The sequence below is a fragment of the Stegastes partitus genome, unplaced genomic scaffold (assembly GCF_000690725.1).
Source record: "Stegastes partitus isolate 25-593 unplaced genomic scaffold, Stegastes_partitus-1.0.2 Scaffold552, whole genome shotgun sequence".
Lineage (NCBI taxonomy): Eukaryota > Metazoa > Chordata > Actinopteri > Pomacentridae > Stegastes > Stegastes partitus.
The window spans coordinates 30,222-45,336 of NW_007578283.1; the positions used below are offsets into that span (position 1 = coordinate 30,222).

Genomic DNA, 15,115 nt, shown 5'->3' on the forward strand with positions numbered 1-15,115 from the left:
AAGGAACTACATATGTCATCTGGTCTGGGAGCCGGAAACAGTGCTGGAGAGAGGAATATCTGGAATACCCTGGTTAGGCTGTCGCCATGGAGAGCTAATCCCAGACATCTATCCATTATCTATGGTCCTCATTAGGGTCGCAGGGGGGCTGGAGTCTATCTGAACCGACTCAGGGTGAAGGAAGGGGACACCCTGGACAGATCGCCAGTCTGGGATACACTGAGAGACAGACAACCAAGCACACACAATCACACAGTTTAGAATCACCAATTAACTGTGAGAGGAAGCTGGAAAAACTCCACACAGACAGACCCCAGGCGTCCTAACCATGACTCGAACTGGGGATCTTCTAGCTGAGAGGCGACGGTGCTAACCACCAAGCAGTGTCCTTGACCCCAGACAAAAATGGATGGATGCATGTCGAGTATAAATGCTGGTCTTCACTGAAGAATATTTGGTTCCTCACCTCCTAAAGAATTATTCTCCAACCTACAGGATACAGAAATTGAAACAAATTTCTTGCCTTATGCACAAGCTCTCTCTCTGCACTCTGTGTAGGTTGAAATAAAGGTCATGATGCCCGAGCAAGCATAAGCGGGGAAAGTCCTGGAAGTCTCAGGACGAGGAGAAACAGTTGCAGAGGAGAAAACCCTGTTTGTCAGGCTGCACAAAAGACTTCTCCCTCCTTCTAGTCATGGTTGTGCCGTGTTCATAGAGGTGCAGGACAAAGCAGCAAAAAGCAAAAAATAATCTGAGAAGCTTCCTGTTAAATATATGCTCGACTCTCCTTCATGCACCTTCTGCACAATGCGTCCAAAATTTGAGTGAGCAACAATGACAGCTGATAGGTGCATCTTTAGCAGACTTACTGGTTTTTGAATTCAGCCAGCACTGTGATTTCTGTTTGGCCGTGAGGAAAATTCAAATAGAAACACTGGGAATTGTGATTTGAGCGCAAATGACGTAGAACAGCTGGTTGACACGAATCAGTGAACGTTAGCGATAAAAGTAGTGAAAAGAGAACAAATCACAGACTACTGTTGTCTCCCCTGATTGCTCCGTCAGAGGAACACAAGAAAGGAGAGGAGTCAAAAAGGGATGAAAACTGAGACAGAAGCTCTCCAAATAGAAAGTTTGAGGAATTTGGAGCCTCTTTACTAGTTTATATTGTGACAGACACGAGAGCTGATGTGTGGTGGGCAATCCTAAAGACACAAAACCACAAAAAAAGCCTAAAAGGGGAACATGTGTGAACACAGTTATCAATGAGGTATTACTTTCCTTTCACTAGACGCGTCAAAGTTTGCAAAGAAAGAAACTGTAGCACCTTGTAGATTTGGTTTAACAACACTGAACACATTCTATGTCTGTCTGTTTCTATGACGCTGAACGGTTTGTAATGATGTTTGAAAACACTTTGCATGAAATTGCTGCATGAAATCTGCAGCTTAATCAAGCTTGATGTGATTTAGTTACAGCTACAGTGCCAACATGTGACTGGCGATCTTTAGTTATTCGCAGTTTGACACCAGATTCCATCAGTGAAGATGGACAATGGGACAATTACCACCCAGAAATCAAAAACTAACATATAAACAAGTTGTTTTCTGAAATTTCGTCTTTTTGTTTAGAGGCTCTCCCTTGGCAGCCAAAAAAAAATTCTCAGAGTGAAACTTGCTTTGAACAAAGCAGCGGAGGAGGCCTGCCGGTTTTGTTGTTTTTTTTTTTTTTCTCCTAGCAGATAGACATCTAAATGACAGCTATTGAGTGCAGCACTTGATGATTCATAACCTGACCGGACTGCCAAACAGAGCCCACAGCTGTTCGCACTTTGATAAGAGATCTCATTTAACAAGCCGCCGATGCGAGCAGCTGGCGGCTCTTTATTGTCGGGATGAAAAGGCTGATGTGGTACCGGTGTCCAGAGTCGACGCACACAGACACACACACACCTGTCAGCTGAAAGTCGCTAAAATACGGCAGAATATTGGACAAATCTGACATTCATTAACCTGATGTACTGGGGATTACTATCTGCAACAAAAAACAAAGATGGGCAAAGGAAGTATGTTAAACCCATTGAAGCAGTTTTTTTGGGCACATTTTTACTCACTGTGGGCTCATTTTTCACTGCAATATTAAGTCATGCACCTCATAGAAACAGCACAATGATGACTAGAAGTAGAGAAAAGTTGAAATTGCATTTTGTGCAGTCTGGCAAAGCTGTAATTACAAAAACTAGAAACAAANCGGTGAAGGGCTCAGTGAAGTTGATGGACATTTTGTGGTGATGGATGATGTTGTTGGACATCCAAAGCGTCCTAAAGATGTTGGATGGGTGTCGAGTTAATGAGGTTGTTGATGCATGTTTGCATGAGTGTTGTCCCACTTTCCATGACGGGCTTGGTGAAGTTGATGGACATTTTGTGGGACTGAATGTTGTTGTTGGACATCCAAAGTGTCCGATAAATGTTGGATGTCTAAACAGTCTGCAGGCTGTCATAAGACTAGAACCTTTTCAGCTTCTTCAAGGGCAGTGCATCTTCTGGAGACATGAGTCTTGTTGAGACGTCAAGTGATGGCGGCAAATGAGCAGGACTTGAGGATTTTATTTTGATATTGCTGGGCATTGACATTGCCATTGATTAAATTCAGATATGTTACTCATTCGCCTCCGCAGGCCATTGACATCTGCATAGCATTCCCCTGTATGACCACAAATACGTCTGTCATGATTGCCATCTGCTCTGTACAGCTACAAATGAGATCCATCAGCCCAAAAAAAACGCCTTCCATCTCTCTAGTGTCCAATGAATGCGACTGGTTGTCCACTGCAGCCTATTATACTGTTCTATCAAGGCCTGGGTGCAGACGATGAGGATCTAGAACCAGCTTCCCTCAGGTGTTTCCGCACAGCCGGAGCAGATAATCTGCGGTTGTTCACACCAACAATCTCATCAGTGGCCTCTGTAGCTGAACGGTTTTGTAGATGTTGGAGTCAGATGTGAGGATCCTTGTTCCTGTAATCTGTAGTCATGCGGTGGATTGTCTTTTCAACTGCTGAAATGATTTCTTAGACAAAAAACAGCGTTGAGTTCAAGTGCCTGGTTGCAGCCCTCAGATGCAACATCCAGCATCCACCTTGGCTTGGTGTCATTTGAATAAAGCTGCATTTTAGGCTTGCCTCCAATATTTACCGTCAAAGGAGAGCTTGTATACTGGTCCCACTATCTGATCAGCGTCCTTGAAAGCCTCACCTGACTCCACTGTGGCATCATCCTTTTCTAACCACAACAATAGACAGAACTTTTTCTTCAAGTCAGAAAAGAAGATTATTTGCACGCAGTGTTCATATTTGTATTCAGTTTAAATATTTTCATACATCACAGCAATATATTTGAAGCGAAAGTACAGACAGAAGGTTAAAAGATACTGTCGAAGATCAGCAAATCAAGGACCAACAGGTGAAGACGCTGATAACACGTCTCGCTTTGGGGATTATCATCTCTGAGATTATCTTCCAGTCAGAGACTCGGTGTGACAGAACAAGTTGAACCTTTTTCACTTCTGCTTTATTTTATATCTTAATGAATTCGTCTGATCCATGCGTATCAGATATGAGATAAAACTGTGTTTTAGTCAACGATGAACAAGAAAAAGACAGATACACATGGTTGTTGACTGGTTCAGGTTTGGTTGTGGCTATTTTGCAGATTTCTTTTGGATAGTAGTGGCGGAAAAGACAACAAGGAAAAAGAAAATCATTATTTTCGTCTCAGGCGACGCTGCTCGACTGGAACACAGTGAATTGCTCTTTTCAAGTTACGATAAAGAGCAACAATATTCATGTTTGTCAGAATCTTGTTTACAAGTGAAGGCCAATAACACAGACACTGTATGTCACACCTGCCCACTGAGCAATTTCCCACCGATTGAAAGTACAAAAGATGTCTAAGTTGAAGGCTCTGCAAGGGAAAGTAACAAGAAACCCAAGTGGGAACCAAACCTGTAACCCTGACAAACTCATCTATTTATTTTATCAGCAGCTTCACAAATGAGAAATACACCAGAGGCTTATTTTGCGTATGTTAGAAGGTGAGTTTATATTTTAAAAAATGGAGGACAGCAAACTTTGACGTGCAGCTGGGAAATGGAAAAGTGATTTTTTTTTTTTAGAACAAAATATGTAATATTTTAATTTGTAATAAATATGTAAAATAATATTTCAGTTGTGCATCTTCCACAAATAAAGTTGTCTCAGGAACATGAATATTTGGGAGCTTAACACCAACCTCCTCACTGTCTCCTCCGTCGGTGGGTGTCCAGATGAGTCGGTACAGCACCACGTCCGAAGCCGGGTGTTTCCACGACACCCTGAATCTGTCTGTGGAGACGTCACTGCTGCTCAGATCCATCGGGTCCGGGACAGTCTCTGCACGGACACAACAGTCACGGTTAAGATAATACCACAGCTGACTATTATAAGAAAGGCGGCATCCTAATAACATGTATTTTACTGGTGGTGAAGCTGTCGGTCACGGCCTCGGCTTGTCCTTCGTCGTAGATGGCAAAGACGCCGACTGTGTACTCGGTCAGGGAGGTCAGGTTTCTTAGCAACCAGGTTGTCACGCTGCCAACATCCACCTGTAGACACAAAATCAAGCAAGTTTGACTTTCACCTTGGTGGTTTGGTTTGGTCTTTGTGCCAAAGCCTGACTGTTGACATGACAACTCCAACAAACACAGAAACATGCAGTGAGTTACTCAGCACAGTTCTTTCAGACTTCCAAGTTTCTTCACTCTGATGTCAACACGGAGAAGCAAACTGCTCGCTGCATGACAGGTCTGCTAACCTCTGCAGCCTCCTCTCACCTCATTGGTCTGGACTCCTTTGGTCTTCACATACATGACTCGGTAACCTTTGACCTTCCTGGAGGCCGAGTCCCACGTGAGCCGGGCGGAGCTGTGGTCCACGTCTGAGAAACGCAGGTTCCTCGCAGGGATCAGTGGTACTAAAGGGCAGAAAACAAATCTACACTGTAAAACAAAACTGTAGTTTCATGGCATTTTTATTGTACAGATTGTTATAAAACAAGATGTGAATTTACAGGTCGAATGTAAAATGATATATAACCATATAATTTCCTTTTGTTGAAGAAGAAGAAGAAATGTAAGATTATTTTGACACAGACTGACTGTTAAAATACATTTGAAACTTCTAAAAAATACTTTGAACCACTCAGTTCTTCTAGTTCTGTTTAATATAAAGAGCAACAAAAGAACAATAAAACACACACAACACCACCTTACACTTAATATATCGAATTTCTTATTTCAGTGAGTCTCACAACTTTTTGCTGTTTAACTGTATTGTAAAAGAAATTGATAATTTGGCTTTAAATTGCACAGATTTGTTTTTAACTGTATTTTTTTTAGATTAAAAAAAATCTATAAAACCACAAAAGTAGAGTGTGAAAGTGTATGTCTAATGTAGAAATACATTGAAAACCAACATAATTCCAAGTTTTATGAAAAAAATGAAGTTTTTTAATTAAACAGATGATTAAAATGAGCAAATTTAGCATAATTTCAAATATTTCCTCCTATTTTAATGATGAAACTGTTTAATCAAGTTTACAACTGTGAATATATTTCTGAAATTAGATACAGTTAGTGACAATTGGCAGAAAAGAACGAGGTTTGCAGGTTTACATTGATTTTTTTTATAAATTAGAGATATCTCGTATAAGACGTTTTCACGAGTGTGTGACGTTTTGAATGAGTGTATTTTCATCAGCGTTTGATATCAATAAGTCCTAGTAATCTGTTCAAATACTGCATCATTATGTGTATAATTTATCCAATTGTTATTATGATATTGTAGGTAATTTCATTTTTTTTCATAATCTTCATTCAACCTTAAAAATCCTCCACAAAATAAATGTGATCTCCTGTAAAAAATAAAGCTAGAAAATCAATTTTAGTGATGAAAAATGACAGTATCTTAATGAGATGGTTATTTGCTCTTATTTATAAGATGTATTTGGTGCTCTGTGTGTTGAAACATTACCGTTTTTTGTGATTTTGCATCAAAATAACTTTATTCTACAGTGTCATTTAAAAAATTCCAAAAAACAAACAGGTATTGAAACAAGTAGTAAAACATCTATAGTATGTGGAGCGGTCTATTTTATTTTTTTTTCTTCCAGTATCAGTAACACGTGGCAAAATACTGTACATGTTGATTATATGTTGTTTTTTTAAAAAAACTTTTGTACAACAAGTAATCTAAGAAAGTTCACTTTTCCTTTGTCTTTTTTGTGTTTAATGTCAAATGCTCGTGTCACTTCCTTTCCATCCGAATGATCTCCTTCTTGAAGTTCATCGTCACAACAAGCTCTCAGAAATTATTATTGGGTTCAATTTATACCTCATTCGGTAAGAATGACAGGATTCTGGCATATGCTGTTGTGTTCATCCTCATTCAGCAGCAGGAACACAAAACAAACACAGCCGAGCCTTAATAAGAAGTCTGATTTAAACAGAGCTGCTGCTATCATGGCTCATGATTCCACACACACTCGTGGGGTTTGGAACAAGGGTTATTGGACTGCAGTATTTTAATTATAAAGTGGACAGAACCTCATTACATCACTCACACTCCCTCAGGCTCTGTCTCTACTTCCTCTGTCTCTTTCATTTTTTCATGCCGTCTCTGAGGTACGACAAAGGTCTAAAAAAAAAAAAAAAAAGGAAAGAAAAAACGCTCCTGCCCTTACTTTTTAAAATTCAGCCACAGAATCCGATTCACTCTGATGCTCAGAAACTTTTCCGCTTAGAATTAAAGATCTGTTGTCTTTTTTTTTTAGAAAAAGAAAAAAAACCTGATCGCCGCCACCGTTGCTTCACCTCAATTATACCGAGGGTCAGAGTAAAGACAAAGCAGCAGAGAGGAAGTAGGGGAGAAACAGCGTCTGGAGGTGGTGTCGGGGTCAGCGTAGGAACGGGAAGGATGGGAAATTAAAAAGTTTAGAGATAGGTAAGTCTCAAAAGTTTCCAAAAGAATCCACATAAAGGTGTCTTCCACATTAAAAAGGAAAGCATTTAGATGATGCTGCGGCTCAGCAGGAGTCCTCTGAATGTCTGTAAAGTGAAGCTTTTCTCAAAAAGTTTTAAAAATGCTCTTGTTCTTTGCTTTTCATTACTACCAGCTTTTATTCTTTAACTGTCTGAACACCAAGCAGTTTCTGCAATATAAAGTCCTCTATAGAGATAGCACAGTCATGACTAGAAATAGAGAACTCAAAAAATGTTTAGTGTGCAGCACGGCACAGTTTTAATGCCATAAACCAGAAAAGAAAAAATAATAATAAAGTTGAATTTCTTTGATTACTTATTTTACAAAAATGTGAAAAACCTGGATTCACCATATTTACCCACAGCAGTTCTCAAGACTAGAAAAATGGTGTCTCTATATGCTGTGGATATTTTAACACTTGCAATTTTAATTTTCTTCTGTCGTGTCTCCATTCGACTCTGTAAATACTACCTGAAGTTCAGCTGAAACCTCTGGATTTTAGTCACATGACTGTTGGTTGCAGCTGAGTCACTAAGAGCTCTTGGGTGCACAATTTAGATTTTTTTTTCCCCGCAGAATCTGGTGTAAACGATGTATTTTTGCAGAATTTTCAGTGAAATGTTGAAAAAGGGATTTTGATTAAATATCCTGATTTTTTTAAGCTTAGATTTGGGTACGTTTCCCAACAGAAAGGCACGTAACAAATAAGTAGGGCTGTCAGAAAGTCGAAAATTCTGCAATTCTTCCTGGTTTTGCAGTTTCCTGCTGTGGTAAAAGGTAAAAGGCAAAATTTTGAATTAAAAAACAAAACAAAAACAAAACCCAGACCCTTGAAACTCATCTATGGGATTTGGAGTTCGAAGGGTCATTCGGGTGAGTGGGTTTAGGGCTCCAAACAAATAAGAAAGGATAAATAGTCAAACAAAACTGACCTTTTGCGATCATTCTCGTCATTTAAATTGATAAAAACAAATCAGATCACTACTATGGAAAACGTAAATACACCCTCAAGGGTTCCAGATTTGATGCCAATGGTGGAGCCTTTGTTATCATTAGAAGCCCTACATTTCATCCCAGGATCTACAGGTATCTCTGCACTTGTTGATGCACAAATTCAATCTGCAAGCAAGGCATGCCAGAAAGAAAAAAAAAAAGTCTTTGTTGTTCAAACAACAACAAAACTGAAAATAGCCAATAAACAAAAAGCAGGACTTCTGGAAAAATGTTCTCTGGACAGAACAAATCAAAAACAGCCCTGTTTGTCCACAGCAGCAGTCAACAGCTGCTTTTCAGGAGAAGAACCTCACAACAACTGTGAAGCACGGTGGTGGAAATGTTATGTTTGAGGTTGCTTCACTGCCTCAGGGACTGGGTAGCTTACAATCACTGACTCAACTGAGAATGCTGCATCCGATCAAAGCGTGCTTTAAAACATCTGTCTGAAGCCGAAATTAAGCTTTAAGTGGACCTTTTAACAGGACAGCAGACCAGCAAGTCCACCAAGGAAAGGCTTAAAAAGAACAAAAGGTCTGGTCAAAGCCCTGATTTAAATCCCACTGAAATGTTGCGGTTGGGTTTGAAATGGACGGAACATGCAAGAAAACCCACAAACATTCTGCACGTGAAGGAATTTTGCAGGAAGAATGGTCAAGAACCTCTGCAGGCCATTGTCACAGTCTGGTGGACAATTATGCAAAACATCTACAAGAAGGAACTTCTGCTGAAGGAGGCAACACCAGCTTCTCAGGCGCAGGATATACTTACTTTTTCCAGAAGAACATTACCATGTTTTTGTACTATTGTTGAATAAGTAAATGTAAAATATCAAAAAGGATTGAATGTTCAGTCAAGCATGCGAAAAAGTGAAAAAAAACCATTTCTGTTCTTTCTGACACGTATGTATAAAAGTTGGCAAATACGTGTCAACTGACATGAAAATTGTATTAAATGTGAAAACAATTTGTTTTTAAAACACTGAAAACTAGAGAACAGAAACTCTAACCGTCTGTGTTTGTGCTGCATATCGTCTGCTCTGATGATCTCGTATTCATTCCTTGTATTGGGTCGATTTTGGTAAAAGGGCTTTCATCTTTAATCTCTATCATGCTGATTTTTTCCCATTTGCATCCACTATAGTGTCTTTTCACTGCAGTGCTCATTAAAGCACATTTTGTCCTGACAATGGAAGAAACAACAGCTGAATGACTGGATGAGATGAGGGCTGAGGGGCTTCTGAAGGCAGAGATATGAATGAAAATGAAGCAGCTCACTGAGTGAGAAACTCAGTGAACACCAAAACCCTTTAAAAAGCACATTATCTTCTTACAAAAATCATTATAATTACAGCATTTGTCCGAGCCAGAAACTTAAAAAAAGGAACAAAGAAACACATTTTCAGCTTTGAACCTGAACTAATCATCGGTGATGAGACGTCTTGACAGGAACCTTCACTGAATCTCAGCTTAAAATGTGGATTATTGCTTCAAAATCACTCTATTTCATATCTTCCTCAAAATTACCAAAAACAATCTTTCGCACCAACCAAAGTCTGTAAAAANGCAGTCTGGCAAAGCTGTAATTACAAAAACTAGAAACAAAAGAAAATTGAATTACCTTAATGATTAAAAATTGGAAAAATGTGGAATCAAGATCAATAACATAGGGGATGACTCTAGATATCTTAAATGTATTACTACTTATACTTTAAATGTGTTTCCACTCTGTTTCGTGTAAACACTGCCTGAAGTTCAGCCCAGCTCAACATAACAGTCCCTCCATTTTGGCCACATGGCTGTTCATTACAGCTGAATCAAGAGTGACTTCCCGCTTGCCCAACAGAGCACAACATTTTTTGTATTTTACAGGATCTGGTCAGGGCATAAAGTTTATTTTTGGCAATTTTAAAAAAAAAATGTTGTGGAATAAACTAACTTAGATTAAATAATGTGATTGTAAACTTGGACATAGATAAGTTTCCTGATGGAACTTCACGTCACAGATGAGTAGTTCTTGGACCATCGAAAAGGTGAAAGTCTGACAATTCTCTTTCTTTTCACAGTTTCCGGTGCTGATAAATAGTATGATTTTTTATTTTTTTTGTAAAGATAAGATGTCTTTTAAACCTATCAGTGGGGTTTAGGCTTCAGAGGATTAAAGTCATATAAAAAGAGTTTTATTTCAGTGTAAGAACACATGAAAAGAATAGTTTAAAACATTGAATATCAGATAATACCCTCTCCCAATGAAGACACAATTTACAGATGTGTGTATTTTTTATTTTATTTCAATTCTGGAGTGTGTGTGAAACAGCTGGATTTGAATGAAAATAAATTAGTGACCTCATTTTTACAAGACCAACTCAGTTTGGTCAAGATAAGCATTCTAAAAATGAGAAGAGACTTGCCAAAAATCTTTACTACCCTGAACTGCAGTTAAAACACTTGTTGTAGTGTCTGGACTGTGATTTGACCTCGAATCCAAAGACGGACTGACACTGTAGAGATTTAAGGCTTGATTTTTAGCCCCGAACTCGTCTCCCGCAACTGACTTAAAATTGGGCCGATCAGGTTGATGTGCAGTGGAAAGAGGATTTAAGGATTAATTGCCTGAACGATCAGCAATCAGATGGATTTCTGGCATGACAGAAGTTTTTGTAGGACTGTAGTGTCTAGGTCGATGTCTAGTGTTACCAATAACAAGAAAAGCCCTGCATCAACAGCCTTCTGGGATTAATCCATGATTTTTGACTTATTTTGAGTCTGCTTTAAAGAAACTGACACCATGTAAGACCAATAAAACAACAACAAACTCACGAGATCACAAGAGCCAAAAACTACAAAGATGCATAACTTGACCAAAGAGAGAAACCCATTGACCACCGGCAGACAGAATAAAATAAGAAGAGATGCAAAACGAAGACAAATAGATGCTAGTTCGATGCAAACTGGAGATAAAACCACCCCTGAGACACAGAAAAGGATCATGACTAGACGCAACATGGCTGCAAAGAGATGCAAAACAACCACAAATAGAGACAATGAGATACAAAAAGCCCGGAAAAACATAAAAGCTGGCTAAAAAAGAGACACAAAATGAACACAAACAAATGTAAAACAACCAAAAAGAAAAGCAAAAACAACCAAAAACAACAAAAAAGGCCAACAAAAAACAAAAAAACACAACACACAGAAAAAAAGACAAAAAAAAGAAAAAATAAAAAAGAAAGCCAAAAAGACAAAAAAAGCCAACAAACAGAAACAAAAAAACCACACACACAACAAAAAAACAGACGTGGCTGCATTTTGTTCCAACAGATGGACAAAAGTCAAAAGGTCGACATCCAACTGGAGGCTAACTTGCATTGTTTGCGTTACTTGGGATTGGTAGTTGATACAGTCTCAGAAAGAATAGAAATAGCTCAGAAATCATATGAATGCGGGCAAGTGGTCTGGTTCTATGAATGAAATTAGTTAACATGCTTCTAAAACTAACTTTTTATGTTGATTTAGAATGAACTTCTGTTAATATGGCTTTCAGGTAGAGTGCAATCTGTGGAACACTTAGTTAATCTACAGGCAACTTGCTGATTTTTTTATGAAATGGGCTTGATTTCAGTTGACCGAGGCCTTTTTCACTAATCCTACTCCTGCCATACTGAAGCTCCACCGAAAGGGAGACTGAAGTGAAAACACACAAACACCGCCAGGAAGCATCAACAGCAGACACATAAAACTATAAGCAGACGTCAGCTTTCAAATCATATATGGACACCTGCTGTTTTTGATTTTTGATTTCTCGAACCAAAAGAGCCAATCTCCAGAGCTCACCAGGAAGCATCTTGTTCTGCTGCTGCCTTTGTAGTTCCCATGTTCTCATGCTGCAGGACCGGTTTTGATAACTAACAGTTTAGACGTAGTGCAGGTTGCATAGAAGTTGCACAAGCTGTAGTCAGTAGAAAGTTTTGAGTCTGACTCAGTTGGGCAGTTGGGTAACGACTTAGCATTTGGGAAGCGATGGAAGGAGCGAAGAGAGCGTCAACAGAGGGAAGGGAGATTATTGATGAAGATGATGGCAGGCCTTCAGATTAAAACTCCTCCTTGGAGAGAAGGCGGGAGCGCAGACAAAGGCAGAGTTTGCTGAAGTTGATGGCAGGATTTCTGAGTCTCGTCAGGAGAAGAGAGGAGGGGAAGATAATGATGATGAAAACGGTGGCAGATCTTCAAAAGGTTGGTTTCATGAGAGAGAGAATGGCAGGTTTTCACACTAATGAGCCACAGCACACCGGCAGAAAGAGAAAAAGACTTTTACAGAAAACAAACACCGATGCAAATGCTTGCGCTCATTGTCTGCTGGAGATTTGCCTCATGCGTGTTTGTGTGTGCAGATAACTGTGTGTGAGCATGCTTGGCAGGAATACATTAAAATGTCAAATGAACGTTGATTTCATGGCCCGAAGTGCCAAAATGTAACTTGAGATGTGTGTGGTCGTTTAAACTTGCATCATATTGTGAAATAAGGAACTAAATATCTTCTTTTATATCACTCTATAATCCTATGGATGTTTTTTTCGATATTGCTCATGATAGAGCCTTTCCTTGCAGGTCCTTAGTGGAAGCAGTGTTTCCAGCTGCAGTTTATTCCAGCTGTAGAGGATGCATAGAGCTGGAAACCAGTCTTCTCTAGTGCAGAAGGAGATACAAAACTACCACAGAGAGACACAAAACAGACACTAAATTACCACAAAGAAACATAAATAGACCCCAAAGAGACACAATATAACCCAGAGTAGACCCCAAAAGACACAAAACCTCCACAAAGAGACACAAAATGGCTACAGATACAAAATTCCCACAAATACAACCAAATTGACTAGAAAGAAACAAAAAACCATCACAGAGACAAAAAACCCCCACCATAAATAGACACAAAATGACCTAAAAGATTTAAGACCATCACAAAGAGATGCAAAATGACAACAGAGACAAAAGCACCAAAAAGAGACACAAAACAACCACAAAGAGACATAAAATAACCCCAAATAGATACAAATAGACCCCAAGAGACACAAACAACCACAAAGAGACACTAAATAGCCACAGAGACACAAAATGACCACAAAGAGACACACACTAACCCCTAAGAGACAAAAAAAAATCCAGAAAGTGATACAGATTGACTCCAAAGAGATACAAAGCCTCCCAAAAGTGACTCAAAAGAACCACAGAGACACAAAGAAACCCCAATGAGACACAAAACCACCACAAAGAGAAACAAACTCCCCACAAGCCACCAATATGGCAGTGTATCGGATTAACCAATCGACTAGTCCACCAGGAGATTACAACCCTCCATACAGTGCTGGTTAAAAGTGGATATAAACCAATAGGGGTTCGAGAAACCTCTCTGGATGTTCCGATGCGCCTTCGACTCGTTTTTTGTGCTGGGTTTTGGGTTACCCGAGTGAATGCTGCCATCAGTGAAGGCTTCATAAACTTTTCAGACGTTTCTCAACCATTTGATAGCCCCAAGCGTGATTTTTTTTTGTATGTGCAATTATTACCACTTAGATAGAATTAAGTTGATGCAATTACAGTCAGCTGCACGTGTCACTCAACTGTCAGCACTGATTTTGAAAATGGCAATCCACCAAGATAAAGTTATAAAACCAAAGGCCTGGTGGCTTGAAGTGATCCACTATATGTTCCGGTTAGTTTGAGAGAATCCAAAGAGAAAATACGAAAGGAAACTCAATGGACGTCACTCAGAAGTTCCTGTGGAAAATAAAGCAAACACTCTCCCAGCGTCTTACCGTCTCCTCTGCCCGGTCTCCCTTCACGCTGATGTAGCTCAGTCGATAATTTCGGACGTTTCTGTAGTCGACAGCCTGCCAGGACACCCGCAGGCTGAAGGTGGTTTCCTCATCGACCCTCATATTCCTCACTCCGTAACGAGGAGCTGCAGGACCAGAGGGAGGGGAAAAAAAAAATCACACTGCAGATCACCGAGTCAAACGTCAACTCTCTGAACTGTCACATCACAAAAAAATGGTCCGATCATATCATTTTGGCATTTAATTTGCTCAAATTCATATCGGCATCAAAACTTTTCCTTGGAAAAAATATCTGACATCCGTTATGATGGGAGATTCGCCTTCCGAGTGAGAATTTACAAACGCTAACAGTGAAAACTTGGAATCAGATTTTAGCTGCCTGATAATCTGGAGCTCTGATTTATCCCCAACATCATTCAGAAGTTGTAAAAAGAAGTTATGAGGACATTTTTACATATTGTCACCTTTACACTCTACTTGTTGTATCACTTCAGAGGAAAAGTTCAAATCTAAATGATCACTTTTACGACTGCACAGTTATGCTCAACATAAAAATACTGAATAAACATTACTCTAGAGCTTCTGAACTCTGGATGTTTTTTGCACCTGTGGCATGTTACATCACTGTGGCCTCATTTTTCACTGCAATATAAAGTCCTGCACCTCTATTATAGGTTTGGATACGTTTAGCACTGTGACACATCTTACTAGAATTGATGTGTAAAGGAGTGTGAAAAATGCTCGTATAGGTTGCAAAAATGCGAAAAGTAAAATATCTGTTGTGCGTAGAGTCCCCACTTTCCTCTTTGGTCACACGTGGACATTTGAAGAAATGTCATGTAGGATGTAGAATCCAGGTTTTTTTTTTTTTTTTAGAATTTCTGGCCTTTCAACGTGGTTATACTGCACAAAAGACATTTCCAAGTTCTCTCTACTTCTAGCGATGGTTGTGCTGTTTTCATGGAGGTACAGGACTTTATGTTGTAGTAAAAAATGAGTCCACAGTGAATAAAAGTGCAACAGGAGCAAATGATGCCCTTAAACTGCTTGGAGAGTTCAGAGGGTTACACTGAGTCTGGTAAAATGAATATCAAGTATGTTGGTTACAAATACTAAAGCGATAAAGGAGGAAGAGGAGGTCTTAAAATGACCAAATGGATGAAGGGGAGGAAGTGCAGGAAGATGGAGGCGATGGAGTTCAGAAGAAA

General features: G+C 39.4%; 1 protein-coding gene across 1 annotated transcript in view; it reads right to left on the bottom strand.

The window, feature by feature from the left end:
- The window catches only part of LOC103362059 (collagen alpha-1(XIV) chain-like), a gene marked incomplete at its 3' end in the record, with an annotated part of 152,543 nt that overhangs the window by 22,640 nt on the left and 114,788 nt on the right, over nt 1-15,115 (bottom strand). Inside the window, exon 19 of the mRNA XM_008288317.1 lies at nt 13,887-14,032. Within this exon, the coding sequence (XP_008286539.1) occupies nt 13,887-14,032 (146 nt within the window). The remainder of the gene's footprint in view (nt 1-13,886; nt 14,033-15,115) is intronic.